The sequence below is a fragment of the Ochlerotatus camptorhynchus genome, unplaced genomic scaffold (genome assembly GCF_037179485.1).
Source record: "Ochlerotatus camptorhynchus isolate MF236.1 unplaced genomic scaffold, CSIRO-AGI_Acam_v1.1 ptg000114l, whole genome shotgun sequence".
NCBI lineage: Eukaryota > Metazoa > Arthropoda > Insecta > Diptera > Culicidae > Ochlerotatus > Ochlerotatus camptorhynchus.
Genome location: NW_027040604.1, coordinates 2,189,873 through 2,210,396, shown reverse-complemented (window position 1 = coordinate 2,210,396; position 20,524 = coordinate 2,189,873). Strand labels below are relative to the sequence as shown.

At 42.3% G+C, this 20,524-nt stretch overlaps 3 protein-coding genes across 3 annotated transcripts; all 3 read right to left on the bottom strand.

Moving 5' to 3' along the window:
- Window positions 1-3,248: 3,248 nt before the first annotated feature.
- On the bottom strand, window positions 3,249-5,798 carry LOC135699709 (uncharacterized). Its single transcript, XM_065219998.1, has one exon. It carries the CDS (start codon window positions 5,796-5,798, stop codon window positions 3,249-3,251), a length of 2,550 nt encoding a protein of 849 aa, XP_065076070.1.
- Window positions 5,799-5,897: 99 nt separating this feature from the next.
- Window positions 5,898-6,422, bottom strand: LOC135699708 (uncharacterized). Its single transcript, XM_065219997.1, has one exon. It carries the CDS (start codon window positions 6,420-6,422, stop codon window positions 5,898-5,900), a length of 525 nt encoding a protein of 174 aa, XP_065076069.1.
- A 287-nt stretch (window positions 6,423-6,709) lies between these two features.
- Window positions 6,710-17,509, bottom strand: LOC135699706 (uncharacterized). Its single transcript, XM_065219996.1, has 3 exons — window positions 17,364-17,509; window positions 6,921-8,349; window positions 6,710-6,874 (listed from the first exon to the last, which is right to left on the bottom strand). The coding sequence occupies exons 1-3, from the start codon at window positions 17,507-17,509 to the stop codon at window positions 6,710-6,712; spliced, it is 1,740 nt and encodes a 579-aa protein (XP_065076068.1).
- Between the last annotated feature and the right edge of the window lie 3,015 nt (window positions 17,510-20,524).

Here is a 20,524-nt window from a genome sequence, read left to right as displayed (position 1 = left end):
AGGAAATCGATAGATTTTTTTAATAGTTATAGCTGCCAGAGTAAATCGCAGTCTTCCTTGAATGTTCTACAATTTTTCAGAAATCTACCGACTGAGTCGCAGGATTTTGCTGAAGCTCGCAGATCTAAAGTTATCAAAAGATTAACGAAGTTCACAGACTTCCCGGAATCTTGTAGTATATTCCTGAAGTTAATAGGTTTCCTTGAAGTTCGCATAACTCTCTAAAACCCATACATTTTGATTTAGATATAATTTGGATTTACAAATAAAATAAAATAAATATTTTGTTGCTGAGTTAGTGGGGCATTCTCCATCTTGCTCCCCTCTGGTTACGCCTATGACCTATCTCCCACAATCAACATCCGTTAGAATGAGTATCAGTGTTCTGTAGTTGAAAGTTCTGTAACATATTTTTTCGACAATTCACTGATAGGGGAAATGGATGTAATGTCGGCCTATATGCCCCTAATTTGGGCTCATACATAAATTCAGCAATCGACTAAATTTTGAATAGCGACCAAAATATGCATTAGTACCGTCCCAATGACGCGTTCATTTAGATAAAATTGATAAATAGCAGATTTTTAGCGATGGGCCCAATCTTAGATCCATGGACCAACATTAGAGCCATTTACCCTAGTTTTTAAAATAAAATCAATAATTGAAAATGCTTAAATCGTAGCATTTGTCTCAATTCCTTATTCGGAATAGAAACATCGATTTGCAATTTGAAAAATAAACAGATGTTCTCCTTTAATACAGTCGCTCAGCCTCGCTTTCTTCTTCGGGCATTATTTCCATTAGCTTTACGTGCGGTCCAACTCACATTTGTACTATAGCAATACTGGTTCGCCGGAAGAAATATATACAACAAACTTGAAACAGCTTCCTTAAATTATTAACCATCCTATTTTGGCAAACACTTTGCCCCAACTACCTTTTATCCGGGAATTCTCCACCTCCGCCTATCGTCGTCTTTCCGTTTTCAATTGACTTCCTTCGTTTACTCTTTGATACGGATACAGTTGCTAGCGATCAAGGGACGACTCGTGGTGGCCCAATTCTGTGATTAAGGCTACAGTAGTAGGGTAGCATGCTAACAAACAAAAGCGACAACGAATACGAGCGAGTTTTTCCGAAAAGAAGCTTTAAATATTTAACCGATAACCCCTTTCAACGGCGACAACGACGACGGAACCCGGGCGGGACTGGACTCGTGGTATTCTACTTTGGCTTATTGTCAGTATTCTTGCTGACACGGCCATGCCGCCACTGTCTCGCAACTATTATAATGTTCGCCTGAATCCACATTTTTTTTTTATTCTGGCGGCGAATTAAATTTTCATCCCGTGGACCGCTTTTCCATGGCATAAGCAATAAAGATAACGAGTTTCCTTTTTTGCCTCACTCACTGCTTCTGGAGAATGGAAATGATTTTACTCTGAATCGGTTGGTCAAACAAAAAGCGAATTTGTTCGCCTTAGGAAATTCCGCGTACAGAATTGAATCAAAGAACATCGAGTAGGTAGTGATGAACTTGAATTTCGGTGACTCTGCTCGGCTGTTTAGGAGAAGGTTGAAAAATGCAACTCATCGAAGAGAGAAGTAGGCGACGAAGAAGTTTTCATCGGTTTTCCTTCGCTCACTCTTCCGTTGGGTGCTGTTCGTGTTCGTTCGTCACTGCTTGGAAAATGGAGAGGGAGAGAGAGAGCCGAGTCAAATCGTTCTCCACCAGGGCGGGAGGCGGGAGAGTGAGTGACGCCTCCTAGGTAGCTAGGATTGCATTTTCCAGCCCCAGACAGTTGCCATCAGTGGGGCTCAGACGGGCAGACGAACATTACTCGGGGCAGGCAGGTTCGTTGCAACAGTCGGGAAAATTGGACAGGTTGAGCTTTACGTGAATGATTAATGACTTTGTGATATGTGTCGCTTATATCAAGCCAAGGGAGCTGATGTATTTTATATTAAATCATACATTTACAGCGGAGGATAAATTGAAGTTGAATTCGGTGAACGTTTCCGTGAAGTGGAATGTGTAGCATGTTGGGAAAGGTTTTTAGAATTGAAATTTTACAGTGGTAAAGTGATTTCCTGACAACGAGAAGATCGTTTATCAAATTTTTAACGGATTTTATTTTATGCATTGCTTCACATCCGACTGCGAGATTTGAAGCATTAATTCGGCCATGAGCATCTGAGCTTTGTTGAAATATTTTCAAAAATGATTGGACATGGGAAATTCTTTCCCTAGTGGATCTATTTCATTACATTTAAACCTGCCGTTCGAAAAATTCAACTTGGATTTTGAGATTTATAGCGTACACATTGTTGGGCACTAAAGGTGTTAGCTTGACGGAGCCGATAAGGTGGTATTTGTTAATTGTTAGTAACAAAATTCACTTTGTCGATATCAAAGTAGAGAGCAGTAGAGGTTTCAATTTACTTCGGGCACTTTCTTCACAGATCACTCAATCTTCTGTTTAGTTCAGTTCATTTATTAAATTTTACTTCGTTTCACTTCATTCACTTTATTTGCAGTTCAATTCATTTTACTTTTAGTTCAAACTAAGACAATCCACTTTTATTTTACTTAATTTCACTTAATTTCAATATTTTACAAACTATGGACTTGGTTCACTTTGGTTCTTCACAATCGGTTTCGTCCTCGTTGTCGTAGTCGAGAAAAAGAGAGTTTTTCCCATGCGGGATGGTCCTTTTATACAACGGGGCTATTCATCGGCGGCGGAAAAAGGAAGTAAACAAACGACAACACTATGCTGCATGAGTTACTCTGCTCCGTTGGGACGACAGCGGGGATGACATCTTGTTGGGACGACAACTCGTAGAAAATCGACGAACGAGGGATCTTTATTAAGGGTGATGATCATTTTCGACAACTAGGCGGCGCTAGTATATTCGTACGCGAACATCCTGGCCCCTTCAGAAATCACTATTTCTGATGGCATGTTGTTGTTGTTGCTCCCGTGCTGGTGATGATTGACGTTGGCGGATGACGTTTACTCTTCCTCGATGTTTACTCTCGTCAGGCGATAGAAGATGATCCAGTCCGGCAGCGAATTGATATTATGGAAAATAGAAGACCCGGTAGAGGGGTTTTACGGATATAATTTGTTGGACAGGGGCTTACCTTGTCCCTAATAAATTGGGGCCTTGTATTTTTATAATTTCAGGTGACTCCGGATGGAAACCAGTGCAACATCGGTGACGGAATTGGTTGAAACGATGACTTATTGTTGGTGTTTTGATTCTGCTTCTGGACGAATGGTTTGTTTTGTTGATTTCTCGATGGATGATGGAATCGGTAGTAAGCAAATCTTGCTAACGGGGCGAGTGTAGGTGCCGTGGGCGGTGCGGAGAGTGACCACCCGTGTGTTTCCGTCTGCTCCAGGATGTAATTCTACGATCCTCGCTGTTGGCCAGGCCATAGGCGGAGTTTTTTCGTCCATAAGGAGGACTAGTTGACCCTTCTCCAATACGATTGGCGGATTGCACCACTTCGTTCTCGGTTGCAAGGTGGCTAAGTACTCCAAGTGCCACCTCTTCCAGATGATTTGGAAGTTCTTCTGGATTTGCTGCCACTTGGCTAATCGGTTGCTTGGGATTTCGGAGACATCAACGTCTGGAACAGATTTGAGCGCAGACCCGATCAAAAAGTGTCCAGGAGTAAGCACGTCGTAATCTGTCGGATCGTCGCTCAGAGGGGTAATCGGGCGTGAGTTTAAGCAGCATTCTATCTGCGACAACAGCGTCTCCATGTCGTCGTGAGCGAGTGTGCTAGTGCCAAGAACCCGCACAAAATGCTTCTGCGCGGATTGGATTGCTGCCTCCCACAGACCACCAAAGTGTGATGCCTTGGGAGGGTTGAAGCGCCATCGGATGCCGTGGGATGCAAACAAACAAACATTGCGACGTAAGCCTTTCTGGGAGCGGCGCGACGGTGTGGGGGTTGGAGTGAAATTGGACCCCAGTAATCGATGCCGGTGATGGAAAATGGTCTGCTTGCTGTAACTCGTGAGGCAGGTAGCTCTGACATAAACTGCTGCAGCAGTTTTGGACGGGCTCTTACACAGGTGACGCAATTCTGGACGATAGTTTTTGCCAGGTTTCTGGCCCCTGTGGCGGAGGATATTGACCAGAAGCTGAGGGGCGGCGTGCAGATGCTTTTCATGCAGCGAACGAAGTAGAAGAGTGGACAAACCGTGCTTTGCTGGCAAGATAATTTGGTGCTTACTATCGAAAGGTTGAGGGGCTTGATTTAGGCGGCCGCCGATTCTCATTAGTTGATCGCTGGCGATAAAGGGTTGAAACCAACGGAGTTTGGATTTGAGCGAAACTGGTTGTAATTTTTGTAGAGTTTTCCATTCTTCGTTGTAGGACTGTTGCTGGACCAATCGGATGACGGTAGCTTCGGCTTCTCCAAGTTCTTCTGAGCTGAGGAAGGAATGTGTTGTTTGTGCAGATGGCTTGCAGTTCCGTATGAACCGGCGACAATATGCGACGACGCGTAGAAGACGGAAGTAGTTCGAAAACTTGCTCACTAGTGCATCGACGAACGAAGGCTCGGTGGTTATTGCAGTCGCTGCCAGTGGTAGTTTGCGTGCTTCGGGAAGCGCAATTTCGTTTGTAATGTTGCTCGTCAGCTGGTTGGGCCATGAAGAGGGTTCGAGATGCAGCCATGGTGGTCCGCGCCACCACAGGTCGTTGTGCAGGATGGTTTCCGCCTCTGTTCCTCGGGAAATGCAGTCCGCTGGGTTGAGTTGACTAACGACATGATTCCAAGCACAGTGCTGAGTAGCTTGTTGTATTTTTGAGACGCGGTTGGCGACGAATTTGACCCAAGTTGTAGGTGGTGCTTTCAGCCAGCTGAGCACGATTGTTGAGTCCACCCAAAAGTAGACTTCGCCGGTATGGTTCAGTGATGCTCTGACCTTCTGGAACAGTTCTGTTGCGAGCAGGGCTCCGCACAACTCCAAGCGGGGGATGCTTTGCTGCTTAAGAGGTGCTACTCTAGATCGTGCTGTTAGTAGTGCGACCTTTATGGTGCCGGAAGAGTTTGCTGAACGAATATGACAGCATGCACCATATGCATTCTTTGAAGCGTCTGAAAAGAAATGCAGTTGGATCGACGTCGGTGTAGAACAGATGACCCATCGCTCGATTCGCAGGTCATTAAGCCGAGGTAGTTGTTCACAGTACGCCAGCCAACGCTCCTTGATCGCTGCTGGTAATTCCTCGTCCCAGCCCCAGACTTCACCGTTGTTGTTTTTCAGCTTCCACAGCTCTTGCATAAAGAGTTTTGCCGATGTTACCACAGGTCCGACTAATCCAATCGGATCGAAAAGTCGTGCAATTTTAGAGAGAACTGTTCGTTTGGTGATGGTAGCTTCTACAGGGTCGGGGGAGAGACAAATACGATAGCGGAGGCAATCGGTAGAGGGTTCCCAATGCAGTCCCAGCGTCTTTATGCATTGGTCACGATCGAAATCTACAGATGGTTGTAGTGCTCGATTATCGGGAGAGACATCATGGAGAACTGCAGGAATGTTGGAGGCCCATTTGCGTAGGGTAAATCCTCCCTTGGAAAGAAGAGTGTCGAGCTGTTCTCGAAGTTCGATGGCTTCTTCTTCGCTGTCTGCTCCGGAGAAAAGGTCGTCTACATAGAAATCCTTTCGCAGTACTTCGGTAGCTCGGGGAAAGTTGTCTTGCTCGTCGTCAGCCAACTGTTGTAGAACTCTTGTGGCTAGAAAAGGTGCGCATGCTGTCCCATAGGTTACCATTTTCAATTCGTACGTGTCCAAGGGTAAGTCGGGAGAAATTTGCCATACAATGCGCAGCAACGGGGTGTCGCGTTCATCAACCAGAATCTGACGAAACATCTACTTTGCATCAGCAACCAACATGATGCGGCGGGTTCTCGATCGCATAATGATGGACCTCATTTCCTCCTGGACGATGGGTCCCACCATGAGTGCATCGTTTAGCGAACGTCCTTGGCTAGTTTTACACGACGCATCAAAAACGACGCGTACTTTGGTGGTCGTACTTTCCTCTCGGACAACGGCGTGGTGCGGAAGATGGTAGCAAGGTTTGGGAGGTGTTTCGTAGTCGTCGACCTTTTGCATGTGTCCCAAGGCGTGGTATTCATTCATGAAGTCGACGTACTGTATACGAAGTTGTGGATCGGTTCCCATTCGCTGTTGTATCATGCGAAATCTTCGTACGGCCGTGCGACGGTTGTCGCCTAGTGAAGTTAAGACGTCTGGTTTCACCGGTAGGCGAACGATGTATCGACCTTGCTGATTTCGAGAAACGGTTTGCTGGAAGTGTGCTTCACATGCGGCTTCCTCGACGGAATAGGATGGTGACGAAGTTTCTTCTTCGATTGTCCAAAAACGTTCCATTATCTGAGACAGATCGGCGATGGAGGCAACGTTTGCGACGAGTGATCTTTTCGGTTGTGGACTGGAGGCTTTTCCAGAAACCACCCAACCGAGCGTGGAATTGATGAGAGGTGGAAATGCATCGCCAATTCGAATTCGACCCGAGACATGGAAGATGTCGTAGAAGACCTCTGCGCCTAGTACTAGATCGATTGATTTGCGGCTGTGGAAAGTTGGGTCAGCAAGCTGGATTCCGGGTGGAATGCTCCAAGTAGAGGCATCGACGGAGGTGGATGGTAAGTCCATAGTCAAACGTGGAAGAACCAAGCATTCAACGGTGGTGGAGTAGTTACAGACTCTTGATCGGATGTGGGAGAGAACTGTGAACTTAGCGTTGACCGTCGATTCGCCGATACCAGAGATCGGAACGGAAACCCTTTTTCGTTGGACTGTGACGGTTTGGAGGAATCGCTCTGAAACAAAACAACATTCGCTTCCCGAGTCTAGAAGAGCTCTCACTGCATGCTCCCTTCCATTATCATCGACGAAGAGGACGACAGCGGTAGCGAGGAGGACAGTGTTTTGTTTACATTCGGTTGCGGCGTAGTTAGGTAGCTCGGTGACGGTCACAGAGGCTGATGTTCGTGGCTGTTCCTCCGTAGTGTGAGTTGTTTTCGATGTTGTAGGATGATGGTTCGCGCCTGTTGACGTTTCTCCATGGCAAAGTCGAGTGTGATGACGGTTTTTGCATTTTCGACAGGAACTGGACGACGGGCATTCTCGTACCAAGTGACCCTTGCGTAGACAGTTTCTACAGAGCTGCAGTCGACGGATTTCTTTTTCCTTGTCCTCGATGGCCAAATTCGAGAACGTGGGGCACATATAGAGTGGGTGATGTTCGGAGCAAATAGAGCATTTTCGATCGGTGCTGACGTGGCTGACGGTGTGACATGCCGCCGGGCGTTGGGTGAACTTCTTCGGCTGACTGTACGACGATGACGACGGCGGAGTTTCTACGCCTTTTCCGTGAAGCGTTTGGAGGACGGATACTCTCCTCTGAATGAAGCTGGTGAGGTCCTTGAATGAGACATCGTCCTTTGCTGATGAAAATTCCTCCCAATCGCGACGAGTTGTGGCATCGAGACGAACGCTGAGCATACGAATGAGAATAAGATCCCAGAATTCCGTTTTCTCTCCTAACTGCTGAAGCACCTTCACGTTGGACTCGAATCTCTCTACGAGCGCATGTAAGTCTGCCGCTGACTCACGTTTGAGGGTGGAAAACTCGAACAAAGCGTTGAGATACGACTGCTTCAATCGGGGTTTGTTCTGGAAATGCTCCTCAAGCAAATTCCAGGCTACGGAGTAGTCCGCTGCAGTAATAGGGATCGTCTGTACAAGTTTGAGGGCGTTGCCAGAGAGGGAAGAACGCAGGTAATAAAATTTTTGAATGTTCGAGAGTTCCGCTGAAGAGTGAACCAAGGACATATACAGGTCGTGAAAATTCATCCAATAATCCAAATTTCCACTGAAGACAGGCAGTTTGATATCCGGTAGACGCACATGGGATGACGTAGAACCTTGGAAGTTCGAATGAGAAGTCGAAGCGGTGGGTGTCGGGGAAGGAGGTGTCAGTTTATTGACGGACAGGAGGAAACCCTTAACCTTATAGTACGACGATTCGTAGCTGGCTCGATCCTTCAGAAGTTGTTCGATGCCGGCCTCGTCGATAGTTTCCAGCTCAGATTGGACGGCGCAGAAATCAGTCCATAGCTTCGTAAGGCTCTCCAAGCGTACTGGGACTTCTAAGGAATGTTGTTCGTCGACATATTTATCTACAAACGTTTTAGTAAGCATGAAAGACGTCTGCAGGCTCTTCATGCGAAGTTTGAGCGTTTTCAAGCGGCGATCCGTGGACATGGCGACGGGGAATAGTACGGGGTTTGATCTGTGGAATCGAAAGCACCGCGGAGCACAAACAGGACAGGGTGTAGAGAAGTGGAAATATAATTACCTCCTCGAGGCAGTCTATGTGCCTTGTATTAAATGTTTCAGCAGCAACTCGAAGATTCTCGGCACTTCCAGGCGTGGCCAGGTAGAAGCTTCAAAGATGGTTTCACGGGCGTGAGAGATTCCAGATGACCGGAGTTCGTCGGCCGATCCGGTTCGAAGGACCAGATGTCGATATCAAAGTAGAGAGCAGTAGAGGTTTCAATTTACTTCGGGCACTTTCTTCACAGATCACTCAATCTTCTGTTTAGTTCAGTTCATTTATTAAATTTTACTTCGTTTCACTTCATTCACTTTATTTGCAGTTCAATTCATTTTACTTTTAGTTCAAACTAAGACAATCCACTTTTATTTTACTTAATTTCACTTAATTTCAATATTTTACAAACTATGGACTTGGTTCACTTTGGTTCTTCACAATCGGTTTCGTCCTCGTTGTCGTAGTCGAGAAGAAGAGAGTTTTTCCCATGCGGGATGGTCCTTTTATACAACGGGGCTATTCATCGGCGGCGGAAAAAGGAAGTAAACAAACGACAACACTATGCTGCATGAGTTACTCTGCTCCGTTGGGACGACAGCGGGGATGACATCTTGTTGGGACGACAACTCGTAGAAAATCGACGAACGAGGGATCTTTATTAAGGGTGATGATCATTTTCGACAACTAGGCGGCGCTAGTATATTCGTACGCGAACACACTTATTTCTATGTCTAGTAGGAGTTGGGCCGAATACTAGCGGCTTACTCGAGGTTAGAGGAGTACATTGTAGAAGGATAGGATCAAGGGAGGAGCTTGGAGTGGGGTTTCGTTGTCACATCAGAGCGTTGTCGCCTGTATGAACGCTAGTGCGTTTTTCGATTCGTCTGGAGTTCAACCGCATATGGTGACCAGTGGACGACGATGAGGCTCATCGAGTTTGAGGGACGAGACAAAAAAACCTAATAAAGAGAGACAAAAGACAAAGGAATTAAATTCTTATACTAGACATTTGCAAAACACACTTCATATAGCAGAGATCGCGTCTATGATAGGGATATAGGGTTATCTTCCTTGGGTCTCGAGGGTATTCAAAAGTCGCTTTCTGGTAGCATTATTATCCGTACATTGCCAAACTGCGTGATCGATGTCATCGAAACCGTTTCCACACCGACAGAGGTTTATTCTATGGAGCTTCGACCAGCACACTCATCTGCTCCGTTACCTATGAAAGGAAATAAGATCAGTGCCTACTTGGTTGCGAACTAAGACTATCCGAGAAGATGAAGTAATGGTCTGCGGGCATGTTGAAAATTATCCCCAATGCGAAGTTGATTGCTCCCAGCTCAGCAATAAAAACGGAACAAGGTTCCTGAAATTTTCGAAGGGTGCTAGAGTTTTCATTGAAGACACCGAAGCCAGTGGATCCATTGAGACGGGACCTGTCTGTAAAATATATTTTCACGCAATTGACGTGTTGGCATTTTTCAGATAAAATACGCAGGATAATAATAGGTCGATGTTGATCGGGAATCCCATGCGTTGCTTGTTTCATGGTCAGACCATATTCAATTAAAGAAATGCCATTGGTGAAGTGAGCACGGTATTGTTTACACCTAAATCATTAGTTTAATTTAATTAGGTCAGCTTTTGAGGTTCATGACACTAGGGTGGTCCTTACGGTTGATGAGTTCTTAATATTAACTTTTTGACGTAGGATTACGTCTTTCGGACTTATTGGGGGTACAATTTCAAAAAACCAAATTCAACCACGTTACGAAAAGTGGTCAGGTTTTGGCCACCTATAACTCTGTCAATAGCGGGTAGATTCCAATTCTAAACCAACCAATCAATTGGAAATTTTTCTACAAATCTGCTAAAATGAACACTTTATCAATTTTCAATAGGTCACTATTGAAAATTACACAAATGTTCAACTGTTGCAATGGTGATCAAAATTATCACCGATTGCCTACAACAAGCACATTCCCTATCACAGACTTCAACATCGAATTCCATCCGGTTTCGCCGAACGGTGTTTACTCAACCCGGTCGCCATCATCATCAGCAGCAGCAGTGCTTCCGGCGTGTGCCGTTGTACATTTTCTCCAGCACACAACGGAAGGCTCCCCGCAAGCAGCTAGCTATCAAGGCTGCCTTCAAGAGCCCTCGATTAAACAAGGAAAGAGGAAGAAGCCACACCGCTACTGATCGGATTGAGTAGCTATTCGTAAGTAGCTGTAGGCCATCTATGCCAAGCGTGTTACCGTCGTTCCAAAAAACATACAGCTCGTGAGCCTCATCCGTGTTGACCACCCTAATAGCTCAGCATTACTCAACCATCACTACAAAACGGTTTTTTTCAGGACCATCATAAATTGTTGTCGCTTAAGAGTTAATTTTCATTGATCGTTCGCTCGCCTTGCTACCAGCCACATCACCCCCAAAGCTATTTGATAATGTAACCAGCAACCAAACGTTTGTGGTAACGTAACAGTATTGAAGTGGTACATTAAAATTCTCGCAATTCTAGTACACCACATGACCTTGTCAATTAATCAGAAACACTTCGAATTATGGTAAAAGTGTCTCCGCTAGAGAAAAGAAAGAAATCTTGAATTTATATCATTGATCGTGAATATTTCAACAAGGTATTCCTGAAATAAAATTTTACTTTTTTTTATTATCTTTTGAATAAACTCAAAATTCCGTTGGTTTTGTGCACGAAAATAGGTAATTTTGTCAAGGCGTTTCAGTGCTGGGAAAAGGTGGTTTTTTCCCTAACACAGTCGCCGAGAATGTAATCCTACGTCAAATCTACGGTCGTGTCTTGACTACAACCTCTTACTTTTAGTTATTCGAGATAGACCGGCATATTGTTCAACAACAGACTGTCAAACCGAAAGACGGTCATGTTTATATCAAGTGAACTGTATCAGTCAATCCGGCGAAAAACGGACGTCATGTTCGTTTAAACGCACAGCCTACTTCTCTGCACAATATTCCAAGAATTTAAGAAAATTTCTAGACCGTGAATTATTGTTATGGGAAAACCTGAAACTAAAAGCAATTCTGAAGGCATTTCGGAAAGATCCTAGAGAAATTTGCAAAGATATAATGAGATAAGTTTAAAAGAAATAATTTAGTAATTCTCAAGGAGGTGGTCACTCTGCAAAAAAAAAACGGATGGAACGGAACGGAACGGAACTACTACATCGTGTTGTGTTTCGGTTTGACCAATTTGAAATCATCTACACATTTAGAAATACCTAATTTTATACGTGACGGAATCCATCTTTGACTTAAAGGATGAGACGTAAACAAACATGTTATGTAAAATTAAGTGCTCCGACAATGAAAAGTTCGTTACTCGACGAAAAGTAAGCTTGATTTAGCTGAATTTTGCGTCTATTATGACTCAAAATTGACGCTCGTAGATGTCAGTCTCAGATAGGGTTACCATATGGTATCCTAAAGGAGGACATGTCCTCCTTTTCATCCTTTAGTTTTTTATCCTCCCTTCACCTCAAAATGTCCTCTTTTTACGATTAAGCTTTGTTTGTATCACTATTTCAAACAAAATTTAAAAAGTTAAATTGACAACACCGGTTTCATACCACATCATCAAATGCATTTCACTAACGGGTACAATAAGCATTTTTTGACGTTTGCCAATATTCACCACCTTTCGTTAGCCTTACCATGTTCACCTCTTCGATGGAGTGAAGAAATAAGACAAATCCTCTACCATAGGGAGCTGCGCCGTCGGGCTAACCTCACTTTTTTTGACATCTGGCAGTGGTTTGTTTACATGGACTTTGAAAAAAAAAATAAAAAAAATATTAATGTTTTTTTAGAGTTTTTGGAGAGGAATATTTTTCAAACGAACATAGTCGGATATCATATATTTTAATTCTTTTTATTTAAAACCTCAAATCCACTTGAATCGACTAACAAGCAAAGGTAAACAAACCACCACTGGATGTCAAATTGATGAATGCGGGTTCATCGCGTTCATTCGTGACGTCAGCGTGCAGCATCCTATATGAGTAAAGAGTACATCAAGCATTGATGCGATTGTGTGATTCACCAGCGACGATTTTTTCTTCCGTCCCTTCAATGCAAAGTCAAAACGTCATACAGCCACGGAGTGAATGTTTTCGTACATTAACTGCATATTTCGTTTCATATTTATCAGGTAAAAATCCTATGTTGAAAGAGTAAAGCTGTATGCAAATAATGAAGAAATTTTTAATTTTCTAGATCCTGTTGTGCTTTTACTTTCTGTCCACGCCCATCTTCATCTTGTGTTTTGTTATACTATCATAAAAATAAGAGCCACCAAAGGTAAACAAAACACAGAATAATGTTTTACTTCAGATAAGCAACTTTCAGTGTTCACTTCGATGTTCTTTTTTTTCAGTACGATAAGCAGGAAGCTAAATTTTCCAACGTGTTGCAGGAGAAGTTCACATGCTTTTCTAAAGGGCCACCCACATTAGATCCGTTTGCGTTGCGTTGACGTAAATTTGACAGTTAGACAATAGATTTAGCGGTCACTTTGCCGCAACGCGTCCGTTCCGGATCTAATGTGCGTAGGCCTTAAAGGTCGAGGCGAGTATGACGCGAAATGCATTATTTGCGGTTGCCACGTCGACGTTGGCAATAAGGGCGCAGTGGCATTAGAACGTCATATTCGAACGGATAAACACAAACAAATGATTGGTGCATCTGCCTCGACATCAAAAGTTACTTCTTTTTTCGCACGGGTTGCATCATCAGCCGTAAAAAAAGCGAATGCAGTTGCTGGAACTTTGGCATTCCACACAGTTCAGCACCATCAATCGTTCAAGTCAATGGATTGTACTGCAGCCCTGATGCGACAGCTATTCAACGATTCAAAAATTGCTGAAAATCTTAAATGTGTCCGAACGAAAACCGAAGCCATCGTGAACCGTGTCATCGCACCCCACACTATGCAGAAGGCTTTGGAGGCATTAAAGGACATTCGTTTCATCTCTGTCACTACAGATGCAAGCAAACACAATGCTGAGAAGATATTTCCTGTCATCATTCAGTTCTATAATTGCGTGAGTCTTGGAATCGAAACTAAATTGATTGATGTAAACAGCCTACCAAATGAGACTTCTAATACAATTGCTGAGTATTTACTCACGTGCTTAAAGGCCCATGGACTGGCTGAAAAGTGCATTGCATTTACAGGGGATAACGCAAGTGTAAATTTTGGTGGCATCAATCGAAATCCTGGTCGAAACGTTTTCACTTTGCTGATGGAAAGTTTGCAAAACCCAAATTTAGTTGGTGTCGGCTGCCCTGCACACATAGTTCACAACAGTCTTCATCATGGCATTGATCTTATGAGTTTTCGATTTACACGGTAAGGACTCAAGCACTCAAAGAGTTTTGCGATTACGTGGAACTTAATTACCAACCTTTACTGAGTCATAGCAAAACTCGGTGGTTGAGTCTATTTCCAGCAGTGGAAAGAATTTTTAAGCTTTATTCAGCTCTCCAAGACTACTCTATGTCCCAAACTGAGCCACCACAACTAATTAAATCGTTTTTTGAAAACACAAGCTCTGAAATTTACTTGTGGTTCGCGCACTCTCTAATGTCTGTTTTCCAAACAAGTTTGGCATCGATCGAAAGAGGGGGAAATTCGGCGCTTGAGGTTAATTCTATTATTGAAAATATTTTACGTTTACTGCGCAACCGCATCAAAGACAAGTTTATTCCATTGGAAATTAAACAGCTTTTCAATGAACTGAAGGTATCTGAAACCAAGAAGCAGAAAAAGGGAAATGAGTTTCAACAGATTTACGAAGCTTGCATACATTATATGGAAAAATGGATTGCAGATTGTAAGCAATTACAAATCCATTCAATACGATGATCTTATTCCCTGTATAAACTATCTCACCAAAAATGGTATTCAAATTGATGATGTTAAACTATATGATCAGTTTTATATGATCATATTTGGCATTTGGTAGCGCTTTGTGAATGTATACACCTGCCCACGGCTAAAACAGCCAGCCTAAATCAGCAGAAACATTTTCGTCGCATTGTCAACTCCCGTTTCTAGTTATCCAATTGGTACATGACCTTGGCCACCTCGAACCGTGCACCCGTGTCGGATGGTTGGCATCAATAGCGTGAGCCCGTTCCAGTAGTTGTAAATTTCGAATGCCATCCGATGCGTTCAGTTGATGTCTTTGCCGTGGTCGCTGTTCAGCGGACGGTTCCTCAATCCTTAGGGGGTCCTTCGGTTTAGCCAGTATGTCCGGTAACTGCTTATCCAGCTAGACAGAACATTGTCTTGATTAGAATGGTTAGGATCTGGGATAGCTTGTTGTTTTGTTTCTTCAAAACAAAACATTTTAACTGTCAAATTACCCGGGGTGCCATACACACGCTATTTAAAAACTACCCAAATTTGGGTAGAATCCACCCAGGTCGGTCAAAACTGAACCTACCCAAAAATTGGTAAACTATGTTGGAAGTGATAAGTTGAAAGGACCAAAGGTCGAATGGACAAAAGATTGAATCTTCAAACTATTTTTTTTTAAAGAATGAGTGTATTTAGGAAAGATTAAATTTTATTGATATTTTACTACTCTCTCCTCACTGTTCTTTAGATGCGTATCGAGGTCCCCTTCAATTGTGCAAAATTCAAACGGATTTGGATTTGCAGGAGAATTTTAAATTTGGCACGAAATTATACATTTGCTTGCCAAAAATATGTGGGAGAATTTCAAATCTTCATTTGCTTGTCAAATATTAAAAAATTGTCAATTTTAACCAGGGGGAATGACACTTCAGGATTATCCAAAACCTCTCAAAAAATTTTCAACGTGCCCAAAATTTCAATTCATCCTATCTATTCTTTCTATTTCCAACTTATCCCTTCTGCATGCACACAAATTGTCAAGCAAGCCATGCAGTTTCTCGAAGATTTCAGGTCGACCTCGAAGCACTCTGCCATACTCACTGTCATTTTTCAATAATCTCCACAACAAACACCATGTATGTCAGCTGACTATGCCGGTTGAAAATCGGAAAACTAAAAAAAGATGCCGGACCACTCGTCTAAAATCGTTCGCGGGACAACATCAAGTTGTCCATTTCCCGGACTTAAACCGATCGAATTTGACGGATAAGAGCCCAGGTGTCTGTGTGTTGTAGCATGGAAGTTACGACAAGCAGGTGGAGAAGGAATTCAGGTAATTTTTCCAACCGGCCCAAGTTTTACTAGTTGCTGCTGCTGGTCAAGGATCCGGAGAAGAAAGAGCTAATGGTGAAGGAAGACACCCACCGGCTGATGGAGTTTCTGTGCGAGAATATTGTGATTCAAATTCCCGTCCAAATATAGCTGGGAATATTAACCGGAACCTAGTGATCCATCGCCACCACTCGTTCCTCATACTGTGCAGTTTCGACCTATTTGGTACGGAACCGTTTTCTGCACTGTAGCTGGGATCTTTGGTTAACATTGTTGGGCGGTGTCCATTAATTACGTTACGCTAAAAATCAAAATTTTCGACCCCCCCCCCTTCAGAACAAAACGTAACACTGAAAATGATCCCCCTCTATTTATTACGTGACGCTCTAAAATACACCCCCCCCCCGCCCGTCTCTTAAAATTAATTTTTCATTCCGGTATGTCTTTTTTATTTCTAGTTAATTGTATTATTATCAAAATAAAAACAAAAGATCAGCGTAACATCGAGTACCTGATATTCAAAAGTTTAAGCAGAGCAAAAATCACAAGATATAAAATTAAAACATATCCATTTTGTAAGCAAGATTTAGTGATGGCATTTTTTGACCTATATTTTCAAACTTTACATCAAGAAACAACAAAAAAAAACAATATGTTCTCGTGGTTACGTAACGGAAAGCTTTACTCCTCATCTCCTATGTAATAATTCGTAACGATATAGGTGACCCCCCCCCCTCCCCCTATAAGCGTCACGTTATTTATGGACGCTGCATTGCAGTAGATTTTTCTTCTTTTTACACCTATCCTCTTCGCGTTCGGACTTGTATTCCTCTGAAACTTTTTAACACCCCTCACATCACATCCATTCCCTGATCTATCCCATCTATTTTTCTATCCGTGCTCTATTTTCGTCAACAGGACACACTCAAAAAAATCCCATCAATTATGTTTTTCCCCGAAAATCCCAAGTAATTACTAGACTGAAAAAAATACATCCAAATGAGTGTCGTTCCCCCTGATTTTAACCAATCTTTAGATTTGATTGGGACGAACAACCAATCGGTGGAAACTAACGATTTAAAATTGACTCACTACTTGAATAGCCTATTGGTCCCAAGCAAACGATTAACGTACCCCATTCTTGTCGAAATTCTAGTACTACACAATGTTTGTTTTGATTTGCTATGAAAGTTTGACAGATAAAATGAGGGGTTAGTGGATTATCCTATGTTTCGAGGGGTGAATCGACTAGCTTGGGACCGAAGAGAGTACCAGAGCTGAGCCAAAAAGTTGAGCACGTTATTTCGGGACCTTCTAGTCTTAGAGCTACCTCTATGGAACAACTCTGTCTCAGACCATAAATCGTTTTAACTTCTGAGAGAAAATATCATTATTTCACTATAAGGCCTATTCCTTAGCACCTACCTATAGGCGCATTATAAGCTTGTAGGTATGAGCAGAGTTGCGACCTATCACAATCACGATAGTAAGATAGCTGATGGTAGTAATGATTGGTACATTCCTATCAATGTGCTTGTCGAAGCACTCTCCATGATCATCCATCAAGTTGACGAAAGAAGTAAAAAGCAACTGGTGAATGTCGTCTTCGGTGGTGATCCATCACCGATCTAATTATTCCCGACAATCACGACACGCAGTTGCTGCTTTGCTAGCTTATGTGAGTGTGTTGGTGAGTGAGCCCAACGGCTCACCAGCTTTATTTGTGACTCACACAGTCGCACCTGCCGAGTCGAAATTTGCATTTTCTTCTGTCGTTTCGCTTTTTCTCATGATCGTAGTGCAGAAGTCTTCACTGTTTTCGTTGTGCTTTACATTATCAGCGGCGAGTGTTACGTTTTGCATGTGAGCAGCGACCATTTCTGGTGAATGTTGTTTGCCATGACTCTACCTCTCACTGCGTGACAAAACGTTCTGTCAGCGATAGTCGGTTGATGCGGTGACGAGTGTCAAGTGAGTGTCACGATATTTTGTAGGACAGGGGTATAAGGGGTGCACTTGATCAAAGTTAAAGTTTAATAACTTTTCAAACAGCAGTCCTCAACAAAGTTGTTCTGCATAGTATTGTATTCACATTCTAAGTCGCAGATTTGGTTAAAATAGAGCAATTTTTGACAAGCAAATTAATAGTTTAGTGTAATTTTCTATACATTTTCGTAATACCTCTGAAAAATATGAGATTCTCAAATTTTTCGAAAATCACAAGTTTTTCAAAGTTTGAAATGTACAATTTTTAAGCTCAAAGTTTTAAATGCAAATTTTAATCACAGCATCTCAAATAATTTTCATGATTTAACTTTCTATGAAGGGTATATTGAATTTTTATTATCATTCAACATTACAGAAAAAATCTATGAAAACTAAATTTTAAAGAACGACCATTGAAAGCTAAAAGAAGGGAATAAAGTAAAAAATCATCTTTTATTTTTGAGAATTTATTTGAAGTTATGACAAATCAGTTTCAGAGTTTTTACAAGGTCTTTCGATCTTTTGCCCATAAACCCGAAGGCAAAAAGGTTGAAGGAAAAAAGGTCGATGGAAAAAAAGGACAAGGGAAAAAAGGTCGAAAGGACAAAAGGTCGAAAGGACAAAAGGGCGAATGCACAAAAGAACGTCGAAATGGACAAAAAGTCGTAATAGATAAACTGCTCAAATGGCTGGAGAATGAAATGGGTGACGAACTCTAAAATATATATCCATCTTTAAATCATGAGAAGTTCTGTGGAAAATTAGAATAACGACTAGTTACAGTGTGTGTCTCGGCAATTGCCTTTATTTATTCCTCGCTCTCATTACGCTTTATATCACGTGATATAACAGGATGATATCAATATCAGGTGGTGTTCACATTACGGTGATTTGATATAGTTTGTGATTTATGACAGCGAGAAAAAAGAAAAGATTTGAGTTTGATGTGAAAACATATCCTGACGGCGGTATCGGGTGGAAGCTTTCAGAGCGTACGAAGCCAGTACCAAGGAGATCCGGATACTTTTGACCAATGAGTGTCGGAATATTTGCTGGAGCCTTACCAGTTTCATATCGTACAAATGGAAAGCTGTTCGACGCTGCATTTTCACTTTCAAAACGATGGCTTCCTGGATCAGGACACTGCGTCGATTTTGCAGGCTACACAGAACAGCCAGAGCAAGGTAAAGAAAACCCACATGGACATTCTTTAAATCCAGATCTTTTTAGAATCATCGAACGTCTGAGGCGGAAACAACATGCGCAGCGCTCAGCACTATTGATAACAGTTGGATCACGCTCCCGAGAAATCTCTTATTCATCGGCTTTCCCCTTCAAGAGTCACATGTGAAAAGGGCAAACAAGCTTTTTGTAAACAAACCTTTGTAGGCCCTTTTCTCGCCAACCGAGGGTCGCTCACGCAAACCAACAAAATCATCGGGAAGGGTAAAGTTTCCCCTACCCGGTGATGATTATGGTTTGCATTGGTGTCATATGGGAGGCGAGAAAAGGGCATAAGAAGGTTTGTTTACAAAAAGCTTGCATGCCCTTTTCACATGTTGTTCTTGCCTTGATGTTGATGACATTTGAAGCCAAAAAATAGTGGCCAGCTGTATCGTGGCCTGGTTGCCAGTCACTTTTTTTTGAGGATTTTATCAAGTACACAACATGATATGAGCTATATCATGAGCTATATCATGAGCTATATCATGAGCTATTCATGATATATATTGACAGATCGTTTGTATGAGATATCACGTAATATAGAACATGATATAGTTGCTATATCTCAAATCACTCTTTATTACTTGATATAGAGCGTAATGATCACAGGGTATTAGAATATATTCCTTTTTTAAATCATGAGCAGTTCTTTGAAAGTATTTTTATGTTCTTTCAAAGTCTTAGCGTCAATTGTCTATATAATATTTTGTCAACATTAAGGTTTTTTTTAGCGGCGTCGGTGGTGGTCGGTAGCCTTCCTTCGGAAGGAAAATAAAGCCGTTGAACCCCGGTTCATGAGTTGATGGGTCGATAGGTAGGGTCCAGGTGTGGGACCTGCTTTCCTGTCATCGGTAGCATTGGTGCTCAGCATATAGCATTGGTACATTCGACCTTTTATCCCTTCGACCTTTTGTCTTGTCTTGTCTTGTTGTTGAGATCATTTTTACCTAACTGTTTTATGTTTACAATGATTTTTACTGCTTTAAGGCTGTTTTGATGTTTCTGGCTTTAAATGTCCTTGTAAAGTTATTCCCCAAATTAATAAGCATTGTATTGGCGTTTTGCGTGGTTTTGTTTAGGATGGTTGCGTTGTCTATTCTTTAGGATAGATTTGAATCTCATAAGACGTATTTAGAAAAATATGTATCGGTGTTTCAAGTCAATTAGTTTGTCTTTTATCAAATCAAATTGGAAAGGTAAATGATTTTAAAATCATCTTTAGTAGAAAACATTCCACTATATTGAACACAGAACAGAGGTAATTCCGCGGGTTGTCCTAGAAAAATCACACCCCGCGTTTGGACGCAGCTTTCTGGTTGAAAATAATCTCATCCTTCATAAATTACTCCAAACACCTTACGCGTAGCTGTTGCATCGGAAAACTATACTTTATAACGTGAATCGCTTAATCTTCTCTGCTGGAAAAATAATCACCTCTTCCCCTTCTAGAGCAGTTCGGTCAGTTGCTGTATTATAAATATTTAACCTGCACATGCAAATTGCCCATAAACATGAGAATGCGGAATAAATTTACCCCTTCTTTTTGCACTATTCTGTTCTATGCCATTCGAACGCAGTAGCTACCAGCATTATTGCATTGACTTTACACTACTGGCGGGGGAGAGTGCAAGAAAGTTGCAAACCTTCGGAGTAAAGTGGTCACTGTGTGTGTGTGTGTGTGCC